The sequence below is a fragment of the Zonotrichia albicollis genome, chromosome 8, assembly GCF_047830755.1.
Source record: "Zonotrichia albicollis isolate bZonAlb1 chromosome 8, bZonAlb1.hap1, whole genome shotgun sequence".
Lineage (NCBI taxonomy): Eukaryota > Metazoa > Chordata > Aves > Passeriformes > Passerellidae > Zonotrichia > Zonotrichia albicollis.
Genome location: NC_133826.1, coordinates 16057279 through 16083802, shown reverse-complemented (window position 1 = coordinate 16083802; position 26524 = coordinate 16057279). Strand labels below are relative to the sequence as shown.

Here is a 26524-nt window from a genome sequence, read left to right as displayed (position 1 = left end):
TAACAGTTGTGGCCCTTCTCCTAAGCCCACACAGCTGTTCTGCTCTTCAAAATCTTTGACAAATATTCAGTTATTACACAACAGTAGGTTATACATATTCACAGTACAAGCATTGCTCCTGCCACCATGTTATCCATCCTTAGCTTTTTTGATCACCCACAAAAACTCTCAATATTGCTGACTTACCTTCACAGCTTTGGGTATATAAAGAACTCTACAAACACAGCAACAGTTTGGAACACATGTCCTAGAGTCCACAAGGAAGACATCCAGGGTAGACAGGAATGAAGATCATAAGTCTTCATAAAAGAACTGGCATGTTTGTTGCAAATACCCAAATGTTTCACCTGCAGGGGACCAGAAAGGCAAGCAGGTTACTTATTCCTTGTTCTCCTGTAACACTTGGTAATCCTCAAATCATAGGGGAAAAAAAACCCACACCACAAAAACCCCTCAATCACACTTCTGCATACAGAAAGGACTTTATTTTAAATCAGAATCAGAGGATAGTAAGGGGTTGTGGGGTCTTAAGAAGTCTTCTCTTTTGTTTTTGTCTCAGCAGATTCTGATGCTCAAATTTACCCTCTGGATATTTACTCCTTTCCCTGTTGGCATCGGCTTTGAAGTAAAAAAGAATGGGATGAGGAAAGCTTAGATTTGCAGAGTAAGATCAGAAGCTCTTTTGTATTAGATGTTGGACTTCAGTTTATACACCTTTTTATTTATACCGAAAGGCTTATTATTCATCAGCTAACTTTACTTTAAACCAGACAAATCTGTTTGAATTGAGATGCAGGACTTGACTTGAAAAAGAAGTACACTATTGTAAGCCTAAAAACGTGACAGAATTTTAGAAATTAACTTTAAGAAATTAAACAGATGCTATATTACTCATTTTTACATTTAGGTCAGAACAGACTTCACTGCTAAATTCAATGTAACATTCTAATCCTCTCACATGATTTGAGGGACTTCACTGCAGGCTTTTGACTCAAGAGGATGTGGGATTAAGCAAGGGTAGGAGAGATCCAACTCCCTGCTTGCTAGGGGCATTCCTTACAATAAAGTTTCTCCCTACAATCTTAAATCTGAGTGGGTGAGGACTTCAATTACTAGGAAAACCAACTGAAGAAAAGCTCTGGCTCCTCTATTTTAGGGCTACTTCAAAAGAGCAGAAGACATTCTAGAAGCTGAAAAATACATTTAAAGAAAAGCTTAATTTTTTTTGCAGAAGTCTGATAATCAGACAAGAATAAGAAAATGTAAGCTTCTATTCAGCAAGCTGAAAACTGATTTCACTGTAGAGACACAGCAACAGTTTGGAACACGTGTTCTAGAGTCCACGAGGAAGATATCCAGGGTAAACAGGAACGAAGATGGTAAGTCTCCATATCTCCCACATTCTTAACTGTAACAAAAACAGGAAAAGCCAAAGCAAGAGAATCTACAGGCTTGTTTCAAGATTTCAATCCTTCACACAGCATGAAATCAAACCAAGTATTACACAAGTACAATACTAATCATCCTAGAGTTATACTGGGCAGCAAAAAATAATTGTAGGTAAAAACCCTAGTGCATTTTGGCTGCAATATACATAAGAGCTGGCATATATGGCAATTATTCCCTGTGAACAAATTGCAAGGATTAGTGCCCATATTTCTTACTACTCTACTGGCTACCTTGCAAGTTCAACCCTAAAGGAAACAAAACCACAAAACTACACGTAGCATTTGTCAACACTGCTCAGAGCAAAAAGATTGAGGTAGACAGAATGTGAGACAAGCTGTATGTACTCTTCAGCACAACTATAAACCAAATACACCATTCAGTCCTATGAAAGACTAAAAATGCATCAAGATGTTTCCAGCAGAAATAAAAAAAGCATTAGTATCATCATGCAAGTCAAAAACTCTGCCACTCCTGTATAATGTGAATCACCACCTGAAACATTCCATACCATTTCACTACTCAGATAAGAGGCACCAAACCTCCTCTACTGATTCCACTCAAGACCCTAAAAAGTTATACAGCTCATGCTGTTAATTCCTAAGATAGAGAAGAGTACACCACATGTAAACACACAGAAAGCACACTTTCCCCAGGCCCAAGTACTTACCTGTCCTGGCAGGTGGACTCTAAATATATAAAAACTCAGCAATAAATGAGTCACTTAAGATGCAACTACAAACTTCAATGATAGTATCAATCAAGATTTAATTTGAAACCAGTTTAGTAGTCAGCATGGGGAAATTTTTGAAATACTTAAACTACAGACATTTAAAACAGTAATACTTCTTATGTATTTTATTGCTACAAACTGGTACATCTTATCACAAAAAGCTACAAGGCATATTATAAACACATACTCTATTATACAGAGTGCAATGCAGTCCTCCAAACAGCCACACTCAACAGCACAATTTTTGAAGTTACTCATCTTGTACTATGAAGTAAATATTTATAAGCTTACACCATAAAGCTTTTAAAATATTTACCCCACAGACCCGTCCTCCTTTTCAACTGATTAGACCAGAAGTTATCATATCCAACTTTCAGTACACACACCAAAAAAATAGGATGCTTAAAAAAATATACAACACAATGTTTTGATCAGCTTTAACAGTCAGTTTTCTATAAAAAGCTCAACTAAAATAGTCTTAATTTCATTTTAACAAAATCAGAAACACAGAGGAATTATATAAACAAGTTCTCCATGGAATGGAATGCATGCATATCGTGGGGAACCTTCAGATCCATTTGAGACTATTAAAAAGAGCCACTTTAGAGCAGAAATAAAAAGCTGGTTTGCCCCCACTAATTTATTTTCATTTTCTTGCAGTTAGTTATCTTCAGTGTGGTCTAAAGTGAAGTCAGTTTGTTCTTCAGTTTCTTCCTCCTCTTCTTCCTCCTCTTCCTCACCCTCAGCTGGCTCATCAGCTTTTTCTTCTTCTTCCGTTTGCTGCTCCTGAGCCTGATCATTAATTTCAAAAGGATTTTCACCCTGAAGGAGAAGATTGAAAACAAACACTTTGATATTTATTTTAAATATAAAATCATACTCATCATTTCAGTGAATGAAAGGGGCAGCCACTAAGAAATGCTACATTGCTTTATTTTAATAATTGTGGATTTTTAGCAAGAAAATCAAAACACATTGGATTTAAAACTAGCAACACCACATCTTTATGCACACAGGAAACTGGGATCCCAAGAAACTCTTTTAATGAAAGTGGAAATGGCACTGTGAAAAAGCCAAGTATGCTAACTGAACTACTTCAGTTTCAGTTAATTCTACATTTGAATAAGGATGAAATATTTGCACAATCAGGAGCCAGACACATCTCCTTGAGCAGGTCCTGCTGAAAGTGTATTAAGTTCAGTCCACTACAGAAATCACCAGTGGTAGGCACTGTGAAAACATCATGGTCTCCTTGTGAAGACAATCTTGCAAATTTTTCTCTCCTCAGTTTTTGAACTGATGAATGGCAAATTTCTATTCTCCCTTTTGCCGGTCTCTCGCTAGGGGGCTGTACTGGACAAGGCACACCAGGCATAAGGAACTGGGAAGAGGTGGCTGGAAACACCAGCAGATACTCCAGGCTCTGCTCTCTGGCCATCTGCAACCTTCCCTTAACAGATCCACAACAGTTGTCTGAGACTGATTCACACACCCATCCATACATAATTTTTCAGGACACAACTAATTTGACATTTTAAATCACAATTAACTTGGACACTAGCTCATTACCTTGCCATATTTCCAAAAGACAGTATTGCTTTGTCTGCAGGAGTCTTACTGTTATGCCACAGGCAGAGTCAGAAACCAATTAAAGGTAATCCAGAAATAGCTAATAACAGTACAACAGTACTACACAGTCACTTAGCTAAGTAAGTGACCCAGCAGAAAAAAACTTTCCATTTTGCTAAAATGAATTCACCTGTTTCTCAGGCCACATATCTACAACATAGGCTTCCATGCCTTTTAAATTCTCTCATCTTATCAACTACTGTTGCAAGCTTTTGTTTTTGTCATGAACCCTAAAAATTTTGAAGAATAAAAAGCAGCTTAGTAGTGTGCACACTATATTTCAGTACAAACCCACATGCTGGAGCTTTTGCTTCTAAATGTGAAGATGGAAATAGATTATGTTTTGTGCTCTGCAGTTAACATTACATATAAAGACACTGCTGATGTTTGCCTGAAGTTTGTTTTGGTTTTTTTTTATTAGAGAATCCAATTAAAAATTGCCTAGATACAAGCTTTAAATGACAACCAAAAGTTGGTGAATCTGGAGGTGGTTATTTTTGTTGCAAAATAATTTATCTGAGACAATGATTTTTGACTGGCAAAATACATTAAAATATATTAAATCTGTGAGCTATCTATAAGACAGAGATTAAACTCTAACAACATGGAGAAAATGGCAAACAATTATTTTCTTTTCATTTGCATCATACCTTCACATACAGCTCATATCGTGCCTTGACAATAGGATTATTCAAGATGCTGGTGGCAGTAAGAACACTCTCCCTTTTTATTTGTTCTCTGTAGGCCTAGGAAACAAATTTGACAGTGAATAATTATCACATTCCTATAACAACTGCCACATGAACTTGAATTCATGGTCAGTTTCTGTACATAAAATAATGAACATACTACAGTGTGAACTGCTTGCTCTTAGTACATAAGCCCAAACTAACCAACCAATTAGGTTTAATTGTGTTTACATCTTGTTACTTTAGCTTGATTAAAAGATGGATCTTGCTTATATAAGGGACTACAACCTGTTATCTGTTCTCATCTACAGACAACATCCAGGCTTCTCCATCACAGTCTAACATATTGTTGAAGGTGATCCTGCTCATTTTCATGGTCCCTTCCAATTCAAAACATTCCACAATATCCCACAATCAGAGAAGCTCATATTAAAAAAACCCGTAACTTTGGCAATCTTGCTTACTATCATGCTCATGCTACTCTTTCAACCCTTCTACCAGCCCTATAAAGTTTATCACTATAAATTTTAACAGGGACAAATACAACACAACTGCTAATTCTAAACTGCTCTCAGCTGTCTTCAAATTAAAAAGACCATGGCCAAGAAAAGAGACAGTATGTCTATCTTGCTAGAAACTCATGTGTTTTGCTTTTCAATCTGAGTAACAAAATGTTTCCAATACTTAAACTCTGTAAAGCAAATCCTCATCAAATGAAGAAGTCATTTCTAGTAACTTTCTCATGATTTTCTACTGGCAGCTATTAAGCACACCAATATTTCATTAGCTGGGGTGCTTAAGTGCTGGCTACTTGCTGAGGTGTTAAACTTACAAAGTGCATTAAGGACATTACAGCTTTCTAGAGAACAAGCCACATCAACAAGAACTTAGAAATTACTTACACCAAGAGCTGTAACACTTTTCACCTATTTTTCTTAATAATAATATATCATATCTTACTTGTTTTCCTTTTGTGTGATCAGGAGATTTTAAGTGTTGCTGAACAGAACTGTGCAATGCAGGAACATAGACACTGCAAGCACTGCAGTGAACAGTCTCAACTTTCATCATATGGTCATCAGCTGTAACCCCTGTCAAAGAAGATGCAACAAATCATTAACACAAAATATGTTACTTCAGGTAACTGGAAAAGTAGCCTGTTTGTTTTTTACCCAAAAATTTAAGAGCTCTTGGTTGTTAAACACGTCAAACTAAACCACTGAGGAATATTCACCTAAATTAGGCTCTCTGAGGGCAATACTGGAAGAGGAAGTTTTTCACTTCAACACTCCACCTCTTCACAGACTACATATGAGACCCAGGCAAAGCACAAAAATAGCATTGATTTTTCCATCAACAATAGCCAATATCCTTAAAAATACACATTTTGATACAGGAAACAAAGCTTGACTGAAGTAACTGCACTTACTTTACCCCTTATAAAATCTAATTTACTTCCTTGCCCTCCCTCACCATCAGGAAGAGGCACATGAATCCAACTCCTCCTGTAATTTTAAGTATTAGCTTGGTAATAGAACATTCTCATCACAAAGGAAAAAAGGCATTCCAGTACTTAAGGAAAGTACAAAAGAATTTGGGATTGATAAAATGTTGCCTGTATTTTTAAGTAGTTTTTAGTATTTAAGTTCAAGTTAGGTAATACTGCAATAGTTATTGCTAAAATAAAGATGTCTCATTTGGTTGTAGCCCATATTCTGAAATCCCTCAAGCAAAGAAGGGGAGGATATGGCACAGCAAGGCAGGGACACATTAATTGCTCCAGAAAACTGCCTGTAAGACAGCCAAGGGGAAAAAAATATTAAAGGCCAAGATGCATCTTGGGTAATCAAAAAACAGCAACTCTCCCATTTGCACTTCTCCAAATCCTTGTATTTGACACTGTCACCTTATTGCTTTATTACACTCTATCTACTGCATCCACCTGCTGTCACTCCTCATGCCTTATACTGAACAAGACTGTGGCAGAGCCCACAGAATTTTTTGTCAGGTACCCAGCAGGATGTTCTCACCTTCTGACAAGGCTACCTGGATACCCAACAAACAAGGACTGCCATCTCCTGCTGGGCTTACATTCCCCATGGGATCAGAAACAGAGCAAGGAATCTCAACCAGGTACAGAAAAGATGTGAAAACTAACTGGTTTGATGAATTTTATCAAATTCAAAGAAGAATGAAAGGAGTAACAGACCAGGAGAGCTCCAAATTACTCACCTTCCATTATATCTTTTTCAGCAGCTTGGGAATTCTCTGTTTGGTTACTTGTCTGTTGCTTACGCATTGCTGTCTTCTTGAATTTATTCACCATACACTCCTACAAAGGGAAAAAAATTGTAAATACCTGTGATGTACAATTGTTTTGCATTCCAATATTAACCCAGATATTGAAAATTCTTTACAACAAAGAGTAAATAATTGCTATTACTTCTTAAGTAACTACTTTCAACTACTTTCAACTGTAAAAGTAACAGTACTTTGGAGACTTTGGAATTGCTTCATTTGCTTGAACTTGCAGTAGTATGTGCTGCACCTAAAGTCATCTACAAAATGATTAATGGTAAGTAAAGTGTATTTTGAAAATAAATGGTAAATTGTAACTATATTCTTACGTAGAAGTATTATACAGATCAAAACTAGCTGTCTTACATGAAGAAATTCCATCACTACTTTGTCAAATTTTGTTTGCTTCTGGATGTGATCCAACGTCTCCTGGTGAGCTGCACTCTCCAGATGTGACTCAATTTCTTTTTCTTCAAACGTTCGAAACTTGCAAAATGAGCAAGTAAATGCCATTCTATCAAGAGAAATATATTAAATACTACTATTAAAACTCTTCAAAACAACGACACTTGACAAACCCAATGAGAAAGGGAACAGGAAAAGTGTTCTTTGAAGCAGCCTAACTGAAAAAGAAATAAATTTAAAACAAAAAACCACTAGAGTTTTTCCTTTACAAAGGGTAAGTGCCACATGAATCAAATATAAATTAGGCCAGTGTCAGAGTAACAAATTATCTATTCAGGAGACAAAAACTGCTGAAATCACAAGCCAGGGATTTAAAAGCCATATGATTCTGTGAGTTCATCTTTTGCAGTATGTCTCATAGGCACAGAATCATAGTCCAGCCAGGCCATGAATTCCTAATTGTAATTAGAAGAATTCATTTAAAGCTCATTTTCCCTACAGTAAGCTATATAATCTTTAAATATAAACTCCTCAGTACAATGAGGAACAGTCACTAATCACTAGCTAGGATCATATACTGCACTGACATTGAACAGTTTTGTAAGGTGCAGCCACTGGGCAAGACTAAGAAAGTTACAAACCTATGCACTTATTTTTGCTACAAAACAGCTGACCAGAGATACACACACACACACATATATATAAAACTGATATAAAACCAATTTCTAACAGCTTTTTAAGTCAGCATGAACATATACTTCAAAAGCAGTACCATTCTAATCTGCTTCTGAAGAGTGCACTGATGCACTTGTAGGGGAAAAGGGGTTAGTAAATTTTGGATTTGCTGATACAACAGTGGTCCAGTGAAACACCCAGGCTAAGCCACTGAATTTGGGTGCCAGGTTTTGGCTGGAGGTTTTTTCTTTATTTGGGTTAGCTTTTTGCTTTTGCTGAGGAGTGGGAGCAGTTGAGGGGTGTGGAAGGAGATGGGTTTTTTCCATCATTTCTTTCTTGCATTTTATTTTCCTAATCTCAGTCCAAAGGAAAAAAACATGTTCTTAGAGAGGCATTAAGGGCAAGAAAAATACTGTACACATCACAGAAACAAACCTGTATCCATCACCATATTTTTCACTGTTTTTTTCTCTTCTGCGCCTTTGCTTCTCTCTTCTGGCCTCAATCCGCCGCTTTTCTTCTTCCTCACTTTTAACTTCTCCTTTGCCATCTTAACATACAATTGAAGGATTAAAAACCAAATTCAAAACAAATAAACAACAGCCGAAGTACCTATCTCCTCCACAAACACTTCAAAATGCAGAGAAAGTCCCTGTAACAAAATGGTTTGATGGCTTTCTTAAATGTTCTGAAAGTTTTGCTTCCTTGTCCTCCTCTAGAGACCACCAATTTAAACACCTGCTTTCAACTTTGCAGCTAAGGTTTTACACTCTAGTTTACAATCATATAAGAAATTCTCAGTTAAAGTAACTCCTTCCCTGCTGTGCCTAGCTATTAAAGGCCTCTTCAAGTATGTGACCAGAAAAAGTTAACTGGAAAGACACAGAGAAAAACACATGGTTTAAAACTCTCCCATATTTTTAGAGCACCACTGCTACAGTCCCCTTACAAAAAAGGAAACTACCTAAAGGCTGTCTCTTCTACTGAGAAGGCAGTTCTCAAAAGTGAAAGCAAATATTCTCATAAATGAGACAAGACAGTGTTGCTTCAAGATATGGTACCCAATATTCCACAACTTTATTATTTTTACCCACTAAACTTCACTTGTGTTCACAGAAAAATATCCTGAAGATTTTCAGCCAAAGAAATAAACCAGTTAATGGAGGTGGGGACGAGGAGAGACAAAGACAGACACATTCACCAAACAACAAAGAACCCAAGCAGACCTTCAGGGAAGAACTTGATTAAATTACTACCTAGCATGTAAGTAAAAGTGTCAATGAGTAAATGAACAGAATTTATTCTACAACATTTAAGACTTCTACAGACATTCAATTTTTGCATAAGTGCACTTATGTTTGTCTTTCCTATGTCTGCTTTAGTAGTCTTTGGACAAAGAGAAACAATTACAATATTATCCAGTGGGTAGTTTTAGACCAAAAAGAAGAGGACCACTTCATTTTCTTTTACAGATCAACCTTTGAAGAGAGGTCAGCCTCCAGGACATCTACCTCCATCCAAACAGCAACAGAAAGGAACGTACAACAGCATCACGCACAAACACCAAGATGGCAAAACATTGTGTGGATCAAGTGTCACTGAATACTAAAAAAATCTTCTAGACTAACAGCTCCTGATTATCCCAAGGTCTACCATTTTGTAGCAAAGAGTTTCAAAATTTACTGTCATCCAGAGAGGAGAAAAACTCCTGTCCATGAGACTATTAAAAAATCAAATTGAAAACAAAAAACCACCTACCTACCCATAGAAGAAATTCCCATACTGATCTCAGGATTTAAATTTCATTTAGTGCATTACCACTAACCCTAGAAATATTCAAAGGACCACTTGTTTAACTGCTGTAATAACCATCTGGTATGATATTCTGTGCTGTGAAATGGCCTCTATTTTGACTCTCAAGCTCAAACTGAAGTGCCTGTCCTGTGAGAAGCTGGGGAATAGAGACCTGAATTTATATATAAACTCAAAACTCCCTCTTTCCTTCAGTGCATTTATGCAAACTTTTAAAACAAAAAGAAACTCAGACAATTTAAAAATAAACTCAAAATATTTACTATTATTTCAAGAAAAGAAACACTCATTTGGCTGCAAACTTCCAGCCCTCCTTGCCCTCAAATGAGACTATCCCATATGCAATAGGGCAGCATACAAGGAAAGGGGGACTAAATGCAATTTCAGCCTTATCACTGGATTTCTTTTTCTATGTGTCTGGAATCACTACAGTTCATACACACTTGAACTGACTTTTGTAAACTAATAATAAACCTGTTTCATTAAAACTGTACATGAAACAGACCCCGCATTCCTGATAGCAGCTCTCCAACATAACTGAATCCACTTGATTAAAAGTGACTCACCTAGGGTTTAAGGGTGAGGTTGATCAGCTAATGGGATAAATAATAGGATATGGGTGAGGAACCAGTGGGATGAACAACATTCAATGCAATGGAATGGTAGCAGGTAAAGAAAACCACTTTTTTTTCCACAAAAATAAAAACAAAGGCAAACAGCAACATAATAAAATGATCAGAGAGCAGAGACACAGTAAGCATGAAAAAACCAAACAAGTTATAGATGGGTATTACAAACTACCATATTTCCACAGTCTAAATTTTTAAACTCTTTAAACAAAAACCAGGCAGCCATGCTACCAAATAACTACTAAAGGTCATAAATACAGGCTTACAAAATGTAATCTCTCAAAGTCTCATAAACAGAATACCTACAACACCTTACCTGACAAAGCAAACTGACTTACCTCCAAAAGTCTGATAACCAAGATCATAAGCATCTCTTGTGAAGTCTTCATATATAACAACTGCACCACTGGTATCAACTTCAATTTCCTAATAAAGTCAAATCCATAAATTAAAAAACCCATTCTAAATCCAGAAAGGCAGTGTAATTTACATTATTTCCAATTATCTGTTACTTGCTATTTTTTAAATATGACAACAAAAGAAAGTGAATAATCTTGTAGAAATCCATGTACAAACATTTCTAGCTCTGCATTCCTCCATAATGCCTTACTAAACTATCTTCACAATCAAAATAGTTTCCTATGTAAGTATTTTGACTTCCAATCCAGACTTTTACTTAGTTGAGAAGGTGTTAATACCCTCACTCAAAAAGAAGGGAAATGCCATTCCAGTCCTGCACTATTAAACCAGGATATATATAGACACATGCTTAGCTTACTACTAACATTCTCACATAGTGCTGCAACTGATCTGTCTGAAGGAAGGGACCAATCTTCCCATCCTACCAGAGAATACCTTTTAACACTGATTATTTTTCATTTACCCTCTCTCCTTGATGTGTCTTATGACTTAGCCATTCCTCCTCACTTCTGTTTAGTGATCTCCCTTGTACCCACCCAAGCAGGTCAGAGCTGCATGAGCTCAAGCTGTCTACCTGTGGCAATATGAGAAGTGTTCATATTGCTCTTGTGCATTACATGAACAGGTAGGGTCTACCAATACACCTTAAAATTCACTTTCCAGGCTATCTGCACAAGCTACATCTTTCACTCAAAATCAACTGCCAGCAAAATAAGGCAGCTTTAGATAAAAATCCCAAAATCATGTTCAGAAAAACTTATCTAGTTTAATGTTCAATTTGGTAACTCTAGTTTAAGAATTGTGTGTCTTCAGGTATGCTATGCAAACTTCTCAAAGAATCAAAACATTTTCCAGTTCTGGGAATCTTTACCTCTACAGTGGAATCCTGGTAAGATGTCTTCGTGTCTATTAACATAAAATGAGAAACAATGCAAAAGTGCTGTCACTGACAATTCATTTTAAGACAATAAGATATTTAGGAAAAAAAATCAGTTTGTTATGCAGGGAAGATTGTCTACATTTACAATTTATCATAGTTTAATAATAATGTAAAATCAGCTACCCTTAGAAATACAAACTAAACACTTTTAGAAGCAATCACCTGTATCTAATTCCAAAACAAGAATTTCAAGGTTGAAAGGACAATAGTATTTTGAGATATATTTTTATTCATACAATAGATACCAACTGCATCAAAGTTTCTGTTAGTTGTTACCCACTTTTTAGTTTTCAACTACATGATACTGCTTAGGTCTTTCAGTTCAAGTTTCAGAAACTGTGTTAAACTACTCAACATTTTCTTCCCCCTAATCTCAGAGCCAAGGACAGGCTGCATTCTTGCAGGCACTACATATATCCCACCTCCTAAAGTGACCCAAATATTATGTATTGGTCTTTGGATTGTGGAAATCAATGAAGGGGATGAAATAATAAATTAGAAGCATTATGCCTGAATGTAGCTTAGAAAGGAGAATCTACGAAAGTACTGAAAGAACTCGAATTTTAGAGACCCTTTTCATAACAACAAGGCTGATGAGACCACCAATAAAGCTCCCTGTACAAAAGGCAGAGGAGTGTGTTCTATACAGCCAGTTCCTGAAATTGGTACAGTACTCTTGACATTACAGTTAAGGGAACAGTTATGTAATACACAATAATGTAACCAGAATAATTAAATCAAAACCAGAATTTATGCCTCAAAGTCTCTGCCAAGTCTGTGCATTTGCCTTGCAAGCTATGAGCTACACCAACTTTAAACTATTTTCATGGGTCATTTAAAGCCAAACTACATAAAACACTGCACATCAAAATTACAAGGAAATCACAAGCATAAAAACTAAAATCTGACTGCGGTACACACTTCACAAGATACAATACTTGAGTTTACATTCACTCAAAGCAAGTACTTTTTTCAAACCTCACTAGTGGCTTTTTTCTCCAACTTTGACTGCAATACAAAATTTTAATATTAGAGTTGTAGAATATCTTTATGGAAGCTAAAGAAACCAAGCATCACTAATACAATTTGCAGTTTGTATTATGTTTATCTATCTCATTTACAATTCTTCTTGTCATTACAGCATTTCATTTACAAGTGGGAGCAATCTCTTTCTGCCTCTCATAAATTATTATGTAACAGTTTTTGCCATTTATGCAGTTTCCCTCTTCTCTTCACCCACGCCTTGTATCTTTAACTGCACAGCAGCTGATGAGCTGCTTTTTATATCCAAAGAATGTGGACAGCAGGGCCCAGGCTCATGCAAGAGCACATTTTAGTATTTGTCAGGCATTGTCTCTTCAGACAACCTGAGCTCTGACATTATTTTTAGTGGTGAAAATTTGCCTCCAGGAAGTATCATAAAGTCTCAATGTGATAGCCTTCAATGGTACATATCTGAGCACATCAAAATATTCAGAATCATTTAGCAAAGTATCTTTGCAGTAGGAAAGTCAGATAAGTAAATTCCTAAAATCCACTGTGGACTATTTGAAAGGTAGAAAACAAAGAATTACAAAACAGCACATACAGTCCTCTTTCTGAATATTTAAACTAAATAATTTCTAATGAATAAAAAAATCACTCATTTTAACTTAAAAATTTTGACACTTGCTACTTACTAGGTGACTTTTTCTGGCTCAGCTTCAAAACAGGCTTTGTCATTTTGGGTTTCTTGATAAATGTCCCACCAGGTTTGTTATATGGCTGTGGTATCATTTTTCTTTTTATTCCTCTTGCAGCAACTGCTGCAGGACTGGGTTTATTATGATAGTCAACGACAATTCCAGGTCTGTGCATTCCGCCAAAGTCTCCCATATGCTGAAAATTTGTGAAATCAAGAGAAAAGTATTAGTATATGAAAGTAATGTCAACAAAACAGCTACTTGGTACAGTATGACTGTGACCTTAACTAAAATCTGTGTTCTAGAGCAAAACGTAGGAGGAAACTTAAGTTCCTGGTCTGATGTTCGTTTGTGCAATGGCTTTGTGGGTGTTTGTCCAGTAGAACTAATACTTATGTATAAACTGTGTTTCTGCTTATTCAGAACCATTGTCCAGGCAATGAACATATCTGTCATATCTCAGCCTAACATCTTGGCTCCTCTCTTCAGATTCTCTAGATAATGAATTCCATCTGGCTCAAAATAATAATAAAAAAAAATTTAAAAAAATAGCTTTTACAAAAAAGTTTCCTTGTTTGCATCTTTAGCAAAATGATATAGTAGTGATCTGAAAACTGAGTGAAGAAAGTTGCCCACTGTGGAATACTGATTAATTCAAGGAAGCCCATTCTTTCTTTTATCTATCTTTCCAGTATTTTCCAATTCAATAAAAAGCAGAATTTTTAAGTTGGGCCTGGAGAGAGTGATACAAAAACAATGCAGCAATAGGAATGAAAATTCTATTGAAAGACTAAACCTTTCCAACACTTCTAAAATTACGTACAGTCATTGGTGGATACTTGTATATGAAAGTTACCACTCTGAAGACACAGAATAAATGAGTAATCTGAAGAGGGGAATTTAAGTAGCTGTAATATTTTCAAAAGTGCAAACATACTTCTTAATATTAACTTAATTACTTGATTAATAAAGGGCAGAAGAGAGCCCACAGACTGGATGAGTGACTTGGATAAGCAGAAATATATCTCTTTCCATGAGAAGAGAATTAGTATTACACTGTCAAAAGAACATAAAAATAAATTCAAAACCTTTGAGAAAAGCATGACTTTTTTAAAGCAAATTTTAAATGACAGACAGAATGTACCAAAACAGGCACTTTCTTTAGTCAGAAGTCCATGCACAAGATCTCCATGTTAATTTATTTAGCTGACAGCTATAGACTGCCTAGCAGGTACATTTACATCAGACACAAATTTGACATGAAGTACACACTGGATAATTTCAAGTTCGGGTTTTTTTTTAACAGACAATCTACCTATTAAAGGTGCAATGCATTTTACATCTGGTAAGTAGTCTAGCCTTTACATTCTCCTTTATTACAGAAAAGACTAAAAGGATAAATTTCAAAAGCAAATGAAAAAAGAACTCAGTTGTAACTCTGCACAAAGCTTTCGGATCTAAAGGAGTTCTGAAAGAATAGCATAAAGGCTTAAGAATATAACATTTTCAGCTTCACAAGCAGAGAAATGAAGATTAGAATCTTTTTCTCATACCACGCTACATGCTAGCAAACAGCCATGTGCAAATCTGAGCTAAAAGTTGAATATGGCAACTACAATTCTCAAGAATGCTGCAAAGTAGACTTTCTGGAACAAAACCACCACACATGTTAAGCATATAAAAGACCCACTAAAAAATAAATTTCCTCTACACTTCAAGCTGTATAGTTTAAACTTAAAGAATCACTTCCCAAAGAAACACAGCACGCTCAGGAATTTTAAAAGGTAAGTTACACCTAGAGGCACAGGCAGGAAGGTGTTCACTGAATATTTTGTGCTTAAGAAAAAAATTGAAATTGGGATTATAAAACCAAGACAAAGGGACACCATCAACTCAAAGTTAGTATTTCTGTCAGGTTTGGGGTTTTTTTATTCTTTCCCCTAGGTCACTTAACATTGAGCATTACTCCCTCAAGCTGATCACTCTTTTGCAGACAATTAATCATGCTGTTTCTAGGACATATACTTTTTACATCCCATACTGGAAAGGAATCCGCTGAGAGGCACTTAGAATTTAAGTCTTCAAAACGAATACAAATAAGAGGACTAGGCACACTATGTAGAAATTAATTTCAGTTCTGCAAAAGGACCTGATTTCAAGTTGATGATGCCCCTTTAACCATGCTTCAATTCTGAGAAAGAATCACTGTAACTGCTAACCACTCACCTTTGCCATTTCCTCCCCATCACCCTTCCAGTAAACAAGTCAGAGTAAGAATTAAGTTTAAAAGAAGACTTGATGTTTGATAAACCATACTCAACATATTACAGAATTAGCTCAACTTTTTCCTTTACATGAACCAAAAACTGCTCTAGCGTTCACAACCTGGGTTTTATTTTTTGCTTATACATTGCACCTTTAACCTACTCAAAACTTCAAAAGACTTTGAATTCAACTTTCACAATATTCAAAAATTTCCCCACCAGCAGCAGAGATGCTAGTGTTGACAAGGAAAAATGAAAGTCCTTTTAATCCCTTTTAGACCAAACCTACTACTTTTATCTTCACCTTTCAAACAAAAGGAGAGATTTAACCAACCTTATCAACTAGTCTATTACTCAATACTTTCAGCAGAAAGAGGGACTGGGTTCTACTTGAAGACAGCTTCAAAGGGATAAACAACATTGTCAACCATGATCGTTTGCTTGGACAAAACCCCCACACTGTACTGAACAGTGCATTCATTTTAAAGCAGTGGTCTTGAAAGGGTTTAAAAGAGTGTCTAGTGAAAAGAATCTGAAAAGATTCTGTACTTACTCCTCGGCCTCGGCCTCTGCCTGTTGATGGTCCTCCAAAAGCATCATAGTTTCTGCTTCCAAATCCACTTTCAGGATAAGCAGGCGTTCCTCTCCCCCGAGAGCCTACAGGTGCAGGCTTCATATGGGGTGAAGAAAAACTGCTGTAGGAAGAGTAACTCTCTCTTCCTCTGTCCTCCATAAACCCAGGCCTCAATTTTGAACGGGAGTAAGGTGCTTCCCAGCTAGACCCGCCCTGGTTTCTACCTCCGAAAGAGTCAAGGCTATTCCGGTAGGAGTTGTCAAATCGACCACCATAACTACCTCCGAAGCGGCTTTGTTCGGGTTCATTATAACCATAGCCAGATCTGTACAGATCTCGCCCACCCAGAGAAGACCCGGAGTCGTAAGACTCATAAGGTCCAAACCTGGAAAAGTTGCACAGTGAGGAGAAAAAAAAGTAAGCTTACTAATGTTATACATTTCAAAAGACAAGTTAGCAGTTGACATTTATCAACTAAAATCAATTTATTACTATACTGATCTGTACAGTTGTGTTATTGATTAATCTTGATTAGGGCTGGGCAATTCACACTATGACCAGACAGAAAGCTATCTGAGCCATTTTGCTACAAACAATTCTGAAGTTCAGTATACCTGAACTTTGTTTACTTAAATTTTCAGCAACATTTATTTACTAAAACATTATTGGAGCCCAGCCCTAGTCTCACAAAAATAATCACCTGCAGACATTCAAAGTCTAGTCAAACTCCCCTTTCTTCAAAATCATACCCTCACAGTCCAACAGTTAAACAGCAGTTAAGAGGCAGCTTAGCTCTGAATCAAGAAAAAAAAAATGTTTTGGCTTTTTTAGTGGTACAGTTGTGAGTTCCAAGTACCCCACAGTTCTCATTTTAAAGGAAAAATACATATGCTCTTCTGTTCACATCTTTTCTTTCTGAATTTTTTTTCCCTGTAAAATTCAGTCTCACACTCAAAGAAGTTCATGGTCTTCAGTGTATCCAGCTTTCACTTGCAGACCATTAGGTCTAGCAACTCAAGATTCTGAAAGTTTCCCCAACGCATGCACAGCGGACACACAAAGAGTCCTTGGAATTTCAGAGTAAAGCAACAAGGAGCTACAATCTTCAGCTATTTATCAAGAGTTTGCTTTGCCTGGGACATGGGCAGTGTCAGGCTAGAAATCAATATCTGTAACTGCTTGGAAGAGAAACACATTAGTGTCCCTGCAGGGTTATAACAGGGTGATTGAGCAGGTGGGAAAGACAATCCCCTAACTGATACAATACAACCTACAAGAGACTCAACTTACTAACTGTATCTACAGCAAACTGAATGCCTTCATTTTAAAATCTGTTCATCTCAGAAGACTCAGGGATACACAGAAAATGACGCTAGAAAAAGTCCATGCATAACATCAGGTGGCATAGCAAGCGACATTTTGGTGTCCAAGAAGTCATTCAACCTCCATCAAATGCAGATTACTATATGGTAGGTACGGCTCACTCCTCAATCTCTGCTCAGACTTGTAAATCAATATTAACAGTCATTATTAAACAAGTCATACTTAACTAAAATGCTTTAAAGAACCGAGCAGCAAGACACAACACTTCTGCAGCCTCCCTCTTTAGTAGTGTCCTTCCCCAGTGGCACCACAGTGACTACAGACAGGAACCACACAATGATCTGGCAACAGCCAGACAAAAATTCAAGGATGCACACAAGAAAACCATCAGATTATCTAAGTTTTCTTCGCATTTTATCTCCTCCAAGATAGAATCACTACTCTGAAAAGCATGCTTCTTTGAATGCAATTTTAAGACCTAAATCAAATCAGCTGCTCCCTATTGTTTTCATCTGAAAGAGCAAATGGTACCCTAGCATTAAATACACAACTTTCAGACCACTGCATGAGAATTTTTAGTTTTAGACTATTCCATCTTACAAAGCAGCACAGAACATGCACACAGTTTCAAGTGTAATCAGTACCTTCCAATGAAATAATCTGGACATGACTTTCAGATTCAATACCAAGACCACTTGAGCACTGCACATTTAAACCAAAGAACACATACCCTAAATGTTCCTTGAAAACGGAATGTTGATAGATTCAGTCTAAGACACTAAACCAATTGGGTCTAGTCTGGAATGTCAGAAATGGTGTGTCAGGCCAATCAGCTGCAAATTGCTAGACAATACTGAAAAAAAACTTATGCTATTTTCTTTCAGACGCACTGTTCCGCTGTCAAACTTTTCCACAAAAATGCTGATTATTACAAGATCTAGCACTTACAGTTTAGTATTTGCCAGTATTTATCAAACATGAAGACTTAGAATGAAAGTGTTCATACAAAATCATAACAACATGCCTCAGGAACACTTAAGTTAGAAGAATGATTTAAACTTCAATTGGATTGGATCGATTCTTGGGACAACTGAAGGATTATTTTACCTGTTACCACCACCACCACCTCCTCCGCCTCCACCTCCATGACTCTCCATCCCATAGGATTGGTTAAGGTAAGAGTCCATGGATCGTGGGCCACCATAGCCTCCATGCCCATAATCCCGGTCCATGTCTAAAAAAAGAGCAGAAAAATGTTTATCAAGAAAGCAAGTGAGAATTCTTATTAAGTCATCTAGTTTAAATTCTTAAGTAAGAGGTTTAATCATTGCCACGGTGCTTACAAACAAAATACAGAATTGACAGTTGCAAACCAATTTTGACACTGTGATTAGAGAAGCCACATGTCTTTGTCATCATCTGAGCACCTCTTGACTGGAATAAAGTTCCTCATTTTTTCCAATAGTAAGTAACTCAGGATTATTGTTCCATCAGCTGGAATCGTCATAAATTAAGCCAATTAAATGAAGATACCTGATGTAGAATATGTCTGAAGTTGCAGAGAATTATGACCACTTCCAACCCTTTCATAATACAAAGAGCTCAGAGGCTCTCTGTATCCAATGCTCCAAGAAACCTTCACTCTCATTGAGAGACTCTGGGTCAAGGTTACAAGCTGTCATGCTGCAGTGCAGGCTCTGGATATAGGCTAGAGTCGAACAAAAGAACTTCCTGACATCTAGCCAAACAAAAATCCACCCAAATCAGCACTGAGCTGCAGCAGCTCGCTAACTGCGCTAGGGTGCTGGCATTTCACAAACTGATGTCACCTCATGACATCTTCATCTCAGTATCCTGCAATGAAATCTGGCAAAAGAACCAACTTCCTCCCCAGCACTGGAAGGTCTATGTAAAAATTCTGGGCAAATAATCACTCAAATTCAAAGCACTAAAACAATGCTGCAGATTTGCATAACAATTATGATCCACTGTCTTCCTGTAATGTACACAATCTGCACCTCAGTGGCATTCTGGAGACCAAAACTGCTTCCCAACACCAAGGTTTGGGTAATACCAAGAAAACCTGGCAAGTCAAGATTCACAGAAAAAGTAACACAGAGAAGGAATACACAATGAACACAGGAAGGATAAAAATAAAACTAAGTAGCTGTTTAATCTGACAAGAGAGAGTATTTTATACATTTCAGTATCTCCACATGTAAACCACTGACTTTTCCAGGACAATTAGCTCCCCTGAAGTCATAAGAAGTTGTCCTATTTAAAGAAATACAGTAATTCTCTGTGCATTCATCTCATGAAAATAACTGCAGTGCTGAAAATATATATATATATATTATATCCCATTTGTACCTAGTTCTTGTTAGCACCAAGTCACTGTCATTTACTTTCTTGTATCTGTCAACAATGAAAATTCTGCAAATTATATTAAGATGACTGTATCACTTTTACACAGATATTCTTAGCATGCCTGAACAGAGACTCCAACACACAAAGACCTACTGCTGATTTTTATTCTAATGATCACAGATACTTTCTAAAAAAATTAAAGATAATACTTCTGGGAAAAGAAAAAAAAACTTCTAACATAGAAGTCGCACTCTATCTTTTCATATTCTGAACATACAAGAAAGATTCAAAAACCAAAGCACAAAAAAACCATTTCAAAATACTAATCATGTAGCACCACCCATCATCAACTTAAATTGCAAAGAGTTACTGCAAAAAGAAACTGATGAGGCTTCTAATAAAAACATCTAATGCTCCTCTCTGGTGCTTCTGAATAATCTGCCACCTAATCCAATACATTATCCTCAAGACTGTATACATAAAGATGCAGAACAGCAAGAAGAGAAGATAGTCAAGAAAGTAAACTCAGTTGCACAGAAATTAAAATTGACCATGGGATAATTTAATCTCAGATCCAGGTTGTTAAGTTTTTTAATACAGGACAACTTCAAATCAATCAAAAGACACTGACATTCTGAAAACTGATATACCTGACCTGAAAGCACCCAATAATTTACCTTAGTTTCACTGGCTCCCTATTATCTACAGGCCCTAAGATGGCACAAAAATCAGTGAGGCTAAGAGTTGAGAACTGAATCAAGTCATCCAACAAGGAAGAACACAACACTCTATCACGATCCCTGCCACTGCAATGCAATTCTACTACAGCACAGGAAGTAGGGACCAATGTTATGCATATGCCAGCAGTTCAGTACTGGAAAAACACAAAAACTTCCATATGTAAAGAACTCTTCCCAAAAATGGTTTAAAAAGCATCATTTTTAAATATGTATTTTAGTCTAAAATTTTTAGCATGAAAGCAAACACTAAAATACAATTTACAGTCACAGGATAACTTCTGACTTCCACACTTGTTTAACACTCCTCACTCAGTTCATGTTATATAATATCAGCAGTCTTGCTATAGAGCTATGCCAACCCTAAATGCTCAAACCCTCAGACCCCTGCCTTCAGGACACCACCACCATCTCCCCCCTGACAGTGAACAATTCATTCATTCCTTTCCAGACTCACTGCCCTGCCTTTACCTACATTATAACAGACTCACATTTGAAAATGGTTAACACAGGATACAAAAGGTACAAAGACATGAAGAGGGATGATGATTTCATCACTTGAATGATTTACTACAAGAAACTGGAGGGAGCAAATGAAATTTACAGGTAACAATCTAAAGAAGGACCCAAGTTACTTTTCACAAAACAGACATACAAGTCCCAGAACCCAGTTACAAGCAGTAAGTTACTAATGATTAACAGGGATTTAAGACAGAAATGGGATAAATCAACTGACAAGAAATTCACAGCATGTCAAACACAGACTATGCCTGGGAAAGTCCTCAAGCTGCAAACCAGGGAAGGCACATAAATATACCAGAGGAGTATTTGTACAATTTGTTCCCTGCCTCCAAACAGAGAGAGACTTACAGGACACTGGTGAGGTAGGATAGACACTTTTGGCCTGATCTACTGAAGGTGACCTTATGATCTCCTTCCAACTATATCAATAACTGCTCCACACTGCTGATCAGTTAACCTAGCATTCCAACCACTGCCCTCCTGCTTCAGTCACCAGCTGCAAACTTCACCAAAGATTCCTACATTTTCTACTTCATGCCCAGAGCATGACAAAGAAACTGCATTCAACTTAACAAGTACAGTACTTCTTCAGGTATTAAACTTCCCTCTCAAAGTATGTTCTTCAGACAGGCTTTATCCTAAAAGGGGGAAACATACAAGACAACAGTAAATATTCATTCAGATAAATGAAAACAGAAAGGACCTTAGTGTAGTAACTGATGATAATCACTGTCACCACCAGTAGAGATATAGAGAAGTTGCCTGTCTGTGCAGACTAAATGTGAAATTGTTTCACATGCTGAGAGAACATGTATTTAAGCACCAGAGAAAAAACACCAGGAATTGCATCCTAGTGTCTCAAACCAAAAATTCAAAAGAGTAGTAGTTCATTTAAGTTTAAATAGTAACTGCTTATCAAAGAAACCTTTGAAGAAAAATTTTATCTGTGTATCTATGAAAACCACAGAATTAAAAAGAAATTAAAAGCAGTGGTCCATATTTGCTCTTAAAGCTTAAAAACAGAGAGTGAGCCTCAGAGATTAAGGTATTATCAAAGCATCTGAAACAAAGAATTTATTAACAGAATAAATCAGGTTTTGGCATCTGCAGCTTCTTGCGTAAATACCCTGTGGATCAATGAGCCATTGAACCTAAGTAGGGAAATAGAAGAACTTGCAAAGAACTATCTGGTTTTAAACTTCTAGATTGTATTGAACTTGTATTGAAAAGAGGGGAGAAGAGCTATGTCAAAGGTGAAAATAATATATTAACTCTAAATGTATAGAAGAATGGTATACTAAAACACAAGTTTAATTTAAAAATTAAAATGTTAACGTATATGTATTTCTTCAGATTAATTAAGAAAAAAAAAAAGAAGCCGTATTTGGTGGAGAGAGCTTTTAAAACAGCTGCAAAATAAATCTCAATAGCCAGTAAAGAAAAATCAAATTTTCCAAAGGAAAAGAATTACAAAGTAAACCAACAGTAGGGAAGACTCAGAACCTCTTGGTACAAAGAACTCAATTTTAAAAAAAAAAGCTTTAGAGCAGAAAACATTGAAATCATATTCACAGCATAAAGACAAGGAATCATTTTAAACAGTGTGCTCCACGTGAAGCAGATAAAAGGCTAAGAAAATGAGAAAGACCTTGCAAAATAAATGATAAATTAAAAAAGCTAAATGTTGACAACCAGAAGCTTAAGGGTCTGTTGTGCAATAGGAAGCAGTAATTTTTCCAGGCACATTACATTTTCATAACACCATGTGTATGTTGTTAGCATCACAACTTTGTCATTAGGCCATTCCCCCTTCCAGACTAAAAGGACAACAGCTCCAGTAACTAAAATATTAACATGAATATTTAATGATATTTGTGCTAACAACACTAAAAATTTATTCCAAAGGACCTGTCAACTCTGGGCTCAAACTGAGCCATCAGGAAGGGACAATGGTGCAATTACAGGAGTCATGAGACATACAACTGAAAGTGCTTCCTACTGGCTGAAAGTTTCCAACAGGAAGAATCCTGCCAAGAGCTCAAATGAAATCTAGGCAAGATGAGAATTCCCAACATCCACCCTGTGCTGCCTGACTTCTGAGCCCCACAAAACAGCCTTCAGTCCCCTGTGTAGAACCTGGGTAAAGCAATTTATATGCATGCCTTGCTCATGTACATACAGCGTATAAACAGTCATGGTAAAAAGTTTCAAGCTGCATACATCATAATTAAACTTTTGTAATAATTACAAATAACACAAAGCTTAATTAACACAATGAAAACTATTATTACAGAGGTACATGAAAGGAACACTCTAATTGTACAATACACATTTGATTAGTTAGTTCCCCTACAATGAGCCTGGATTAACTTTAATATTTGTATAATCAGATCTCAGAAAAGCAAGTTCTGGTAGTTACAGTGAATATTTCAATAAGATACTTAAACTAGCACTTAAGAATAACCTTTCATTCTAAAAATCAAGTGCATATTTAATTAGTACTCAATACAGAAGATGAAAACACGGGGCAATATATTTATTTATTCACTACTTATTAATTTTACTATGCAAAAAGATAAACACAAAATAATATTATTGGGGAGAAAAAAGCTAAGACTCGAGAAATGTGTAACAAAATTATTATATTGCAATCAAAGACGCATGTGTAATTCAACGTGTTATATGGAAATAACAGCCAGCAGGAGTGTCAAGAGAAGCAACAGCAAGCACTTGACAGGATCTGTAAACTCGGCTTGGATACAGTATCAGTAAAGCTTTATATTAAGATCATTTTAACACTTGCTTGCATGGTGGCAAGAGATGTCAAAACATTTCTTGAGTCTTTTCTGAAATCATAACTTTAATCATTCTATCAAACTATGTGCACTCCTTTTTTTTTTACATAGTATTTTTAACAGTGCAAAAAAAAAAAAGAGGTAGCTTTTGGTCTTGGCTTTACGTGTTTTTTCTATACTCCTTTCCAAACTGTTAGTTAAAGTAAACCTTAATGGGGCAAAAAGTAAATAAAACCCAAGCAATTACAGGTTCTGGTTTATGTAAAAAAGGAAAATATCCTTTCTTTTCAACAAAAATAATACTCTGTAAGAATATACTGATTTATGTAAAAAAAAGCATCACCTTAAGAAGTCTGCATTTCTACCCCACCCCCCCATCCCCACTCCTTTATCTCACACTTTTTCATTTGGAACGTGCAGTTCATGTTGACATGCCCAAGATGAAAATCAAGTCTCACTCCCAGACAGTTACAACTCCTCCAGGAAACAACATGAGCACTTAAACCATGTCACGCACTTTAAAAAACCCGTTTCCTTTTTTGTTTTTGTTAACACTGATTGCTCAGCCCCAACTCTTTTTACAGGTTAGACGTATTTATAGCTCATACCTGAGACTGACCCACTGGGCATGTTCACACCACAATGCATGGGGGTATCTGGGAATCTCCAATCTCTGTCTTCAGCTGGAGAGGATGGGTCAGTGAGAATGACTTAGTGCTTAGCAAGAGCTGGAGGGGAGAGACAGGGAGCCGCACCAAGAGGCGGCTCTCTCTCCTGTCGGATCTCCAGGCTCCTGACACGACCCCCTCAAAGAGCTCGCCCCGAGCTCCCCCCGGCTCTGCCCGCGCCCCCCGCCCGCCGCCGCCCCCTCGCCCCCCGCTCGCCCCGCGCCCCCAGGGCGCCGAGCTGCCCGCGGAGCGCCGCCCCCGCCCGCGCTGCCCGCCCGCCCGCACCGCCCCCGGGGAGGGCCCTCCTCCCGCGCTGCCCTCCCGCCGCCGGCCGCCGCCGCAGCTCCCCCAGCCCGGCAGTGGCGGCGGGGGAGGAGGACGAGGACGTGGGTGAGGGGGGCTCCGTCCTGCGCGTAACAAAGCGGCCGCTGCCATTTTGAGTCACGGCTGGGCCCCGCGGCGGCTGCGGCGGCCGGGCCCTGCCCGTGCAGCGGGGGAGCGCCCTCACCTTCCCCGTAGTCCATGGCGGCGGCGGCGGCGGGCGCTGCTGGCGGGAAGGTGGCGGCGGCTCCGGCGGCTCCCAATGGCGCCCTCCACCACAACGAGGCGAGGCGGGACCCGCGCGCTGCACGCACCGCCACGGCGCGCGGCGATTGGCTCGGCCGGCGCGTCACGTGACTGGGCCGGCGGGCCCGCCGCGCACGGGGCCTGGCTCCGGGTCACGAGGGAGGCTGCGCGGCGGCCATTTTGAGCCCTGGCAGCCGCCATTTTGTGTTCTGGCGGCGGGCCCTGTCCTGCTTGAGGTCGCTGCAGGACGAGGAGTGGCGAGACATCCACACCATCACCCTCACACACCCGCCCAGCGAGCTCTGATGAAGGGGTTCAGAGTGCGCTCCGCTGAAGTCAGGCAGAGCCTGGCGGGACTGAGCCCTCGATGGCACCCCTGCAGATGCAGTGCCCTGTCCATTGACCCGGCCAGTTCCCAGTGTGAGCCGCTGCTGTGTTACGCAAACCTAGCGGCTTTGTGAAATAAACCCGTTTGTTTAAGAAATGCCCTCTGTGATGCCCCCTTTGATGGACCTAACACCACCAGTTTACCTAACAAAGAAATTATTTACTGCCTGGATTATGTCACACTGTCTAGTGTGAGGTGTTCCTGCTCTTGGGGGGGTCGAGGGTTGGGACTACATGACCTTTTATATCCTTTCCAACCCCTTAACATTCTATGATTCAATGACTCTCTGTGATGCATCAGCCTCCAGCCAAAGTATTTTGTGTCTGTAACAGGCTGCACTGTAACACTTAAAATGGCTGATGTTAAACACGGACTTCATTTGAGGTTAGTTGTAAGGTAACACTGTGCTCCTTTATGCAGCCAAAAGATTTGAAGAAACTGACTTCATCCAGACACACGATCATACAAAAAATCCTCAACGACCTGTGTGAAGATCATATGAGGAATATGCCACTCCTTAGAGTTTTATAGAACCACGAAAGAAACAAAAAAAAGGGGGGAGGGGAGAAAAAAGCAGAATAAAAAACATATGAGATGGTAATGAGCAGATCTGGTACATAAAACCTGGGAAAATGTCTCTGAGGACAGGCTGTGGGTGAGTTCTCAGGCTGTATAAGCGAGCAAAGCCACTCTCTCATGGGGTTTGACTTGCCGGGGAATCAGGGCTTCCTTCACTCTTGGGCGGCCGTAGCAGTTTCTCGCCATCCGCAGAGTGACAAAAGCCCCACTGCAGGCCCGCACGATTTGAGTCACCGCGGTGAATGCAGAGCGGGATCCGGTCAATCCGGGGCGGACGGGCACAGTTCCGCCGGCCAGGCTCTGGAGGGCAGCAGAGGCGAGCGGATGGGCCCGCACCCGGGAGCGCCGGCACCGCCGCCATCCCCGCTGAGGGAGCGCTGCC

The 26524-nt window shown here is 38.4% G+C and overlaps 1 protein-coding gene across 2 annotated transcripts; it reads right to left on the bottom strand.

The window, feature by feature from the left end:
• Positions 1-2194: 2194 nt before the first annotated feature.
• On the bottom strand, positions 2195-25279 carry ZNF326 (zinc finger protein 326). 2 transcript variants are annotated; one of them, XM_074546084.1, is made up of 13 exons: positions 25117-25279; positions 24549-24623; positions 18627-18753; positions 16176-16581; positions 13356-13554; positions 11608-11642; positions 10655-10742; positions 8311-8425; positions 7162-7309; positions 6730-6829; positions 5458-5588; positions 4459-4554; positions 2195-3001 (listed from the first exon to the last, which is right to left on the bottom strand). In XM_074546084.1, exons 1-13 carry the CDS (start codon positions 25130-25132, stop codon positions 2840-2842), a joined length of 1698 nt encoding a protein of 565 aa, XP_074402185.1. In that variant the 5' UTR covers positions 25133-25279; the 3' UTR covers positions 2195-2839. The 2 variants fall into 2 exon arrangements, with proteins under 2 accessions (XP_074402185.1, XP_074402186.1); XM_074546085.1 differs by lacking the exon at positions 24549-24623.
• Positions 25280-26524: the final 1245 nt, after the last annotated feature.

Bases quoted from the DNA above. Each gene is read 5' to 3' on its own strand.
- ZNF326 (XM_074546084.1), bottom strand. The intron at 13,555-16,175 runs GTAAGTACAGAA...ACAAATTTTCAG, and splicing joins GCAGAGGCCGAGGCCGAGGA to CATATGGGAGACTTTGGCGG. The intron at 7,310-8,310 runs GTTTGTTTCTGT...TTCTCTTGATAG, and splicing joins AAATATGGTGATGGATACAG to AATGGCATTTACTTGCTCAT.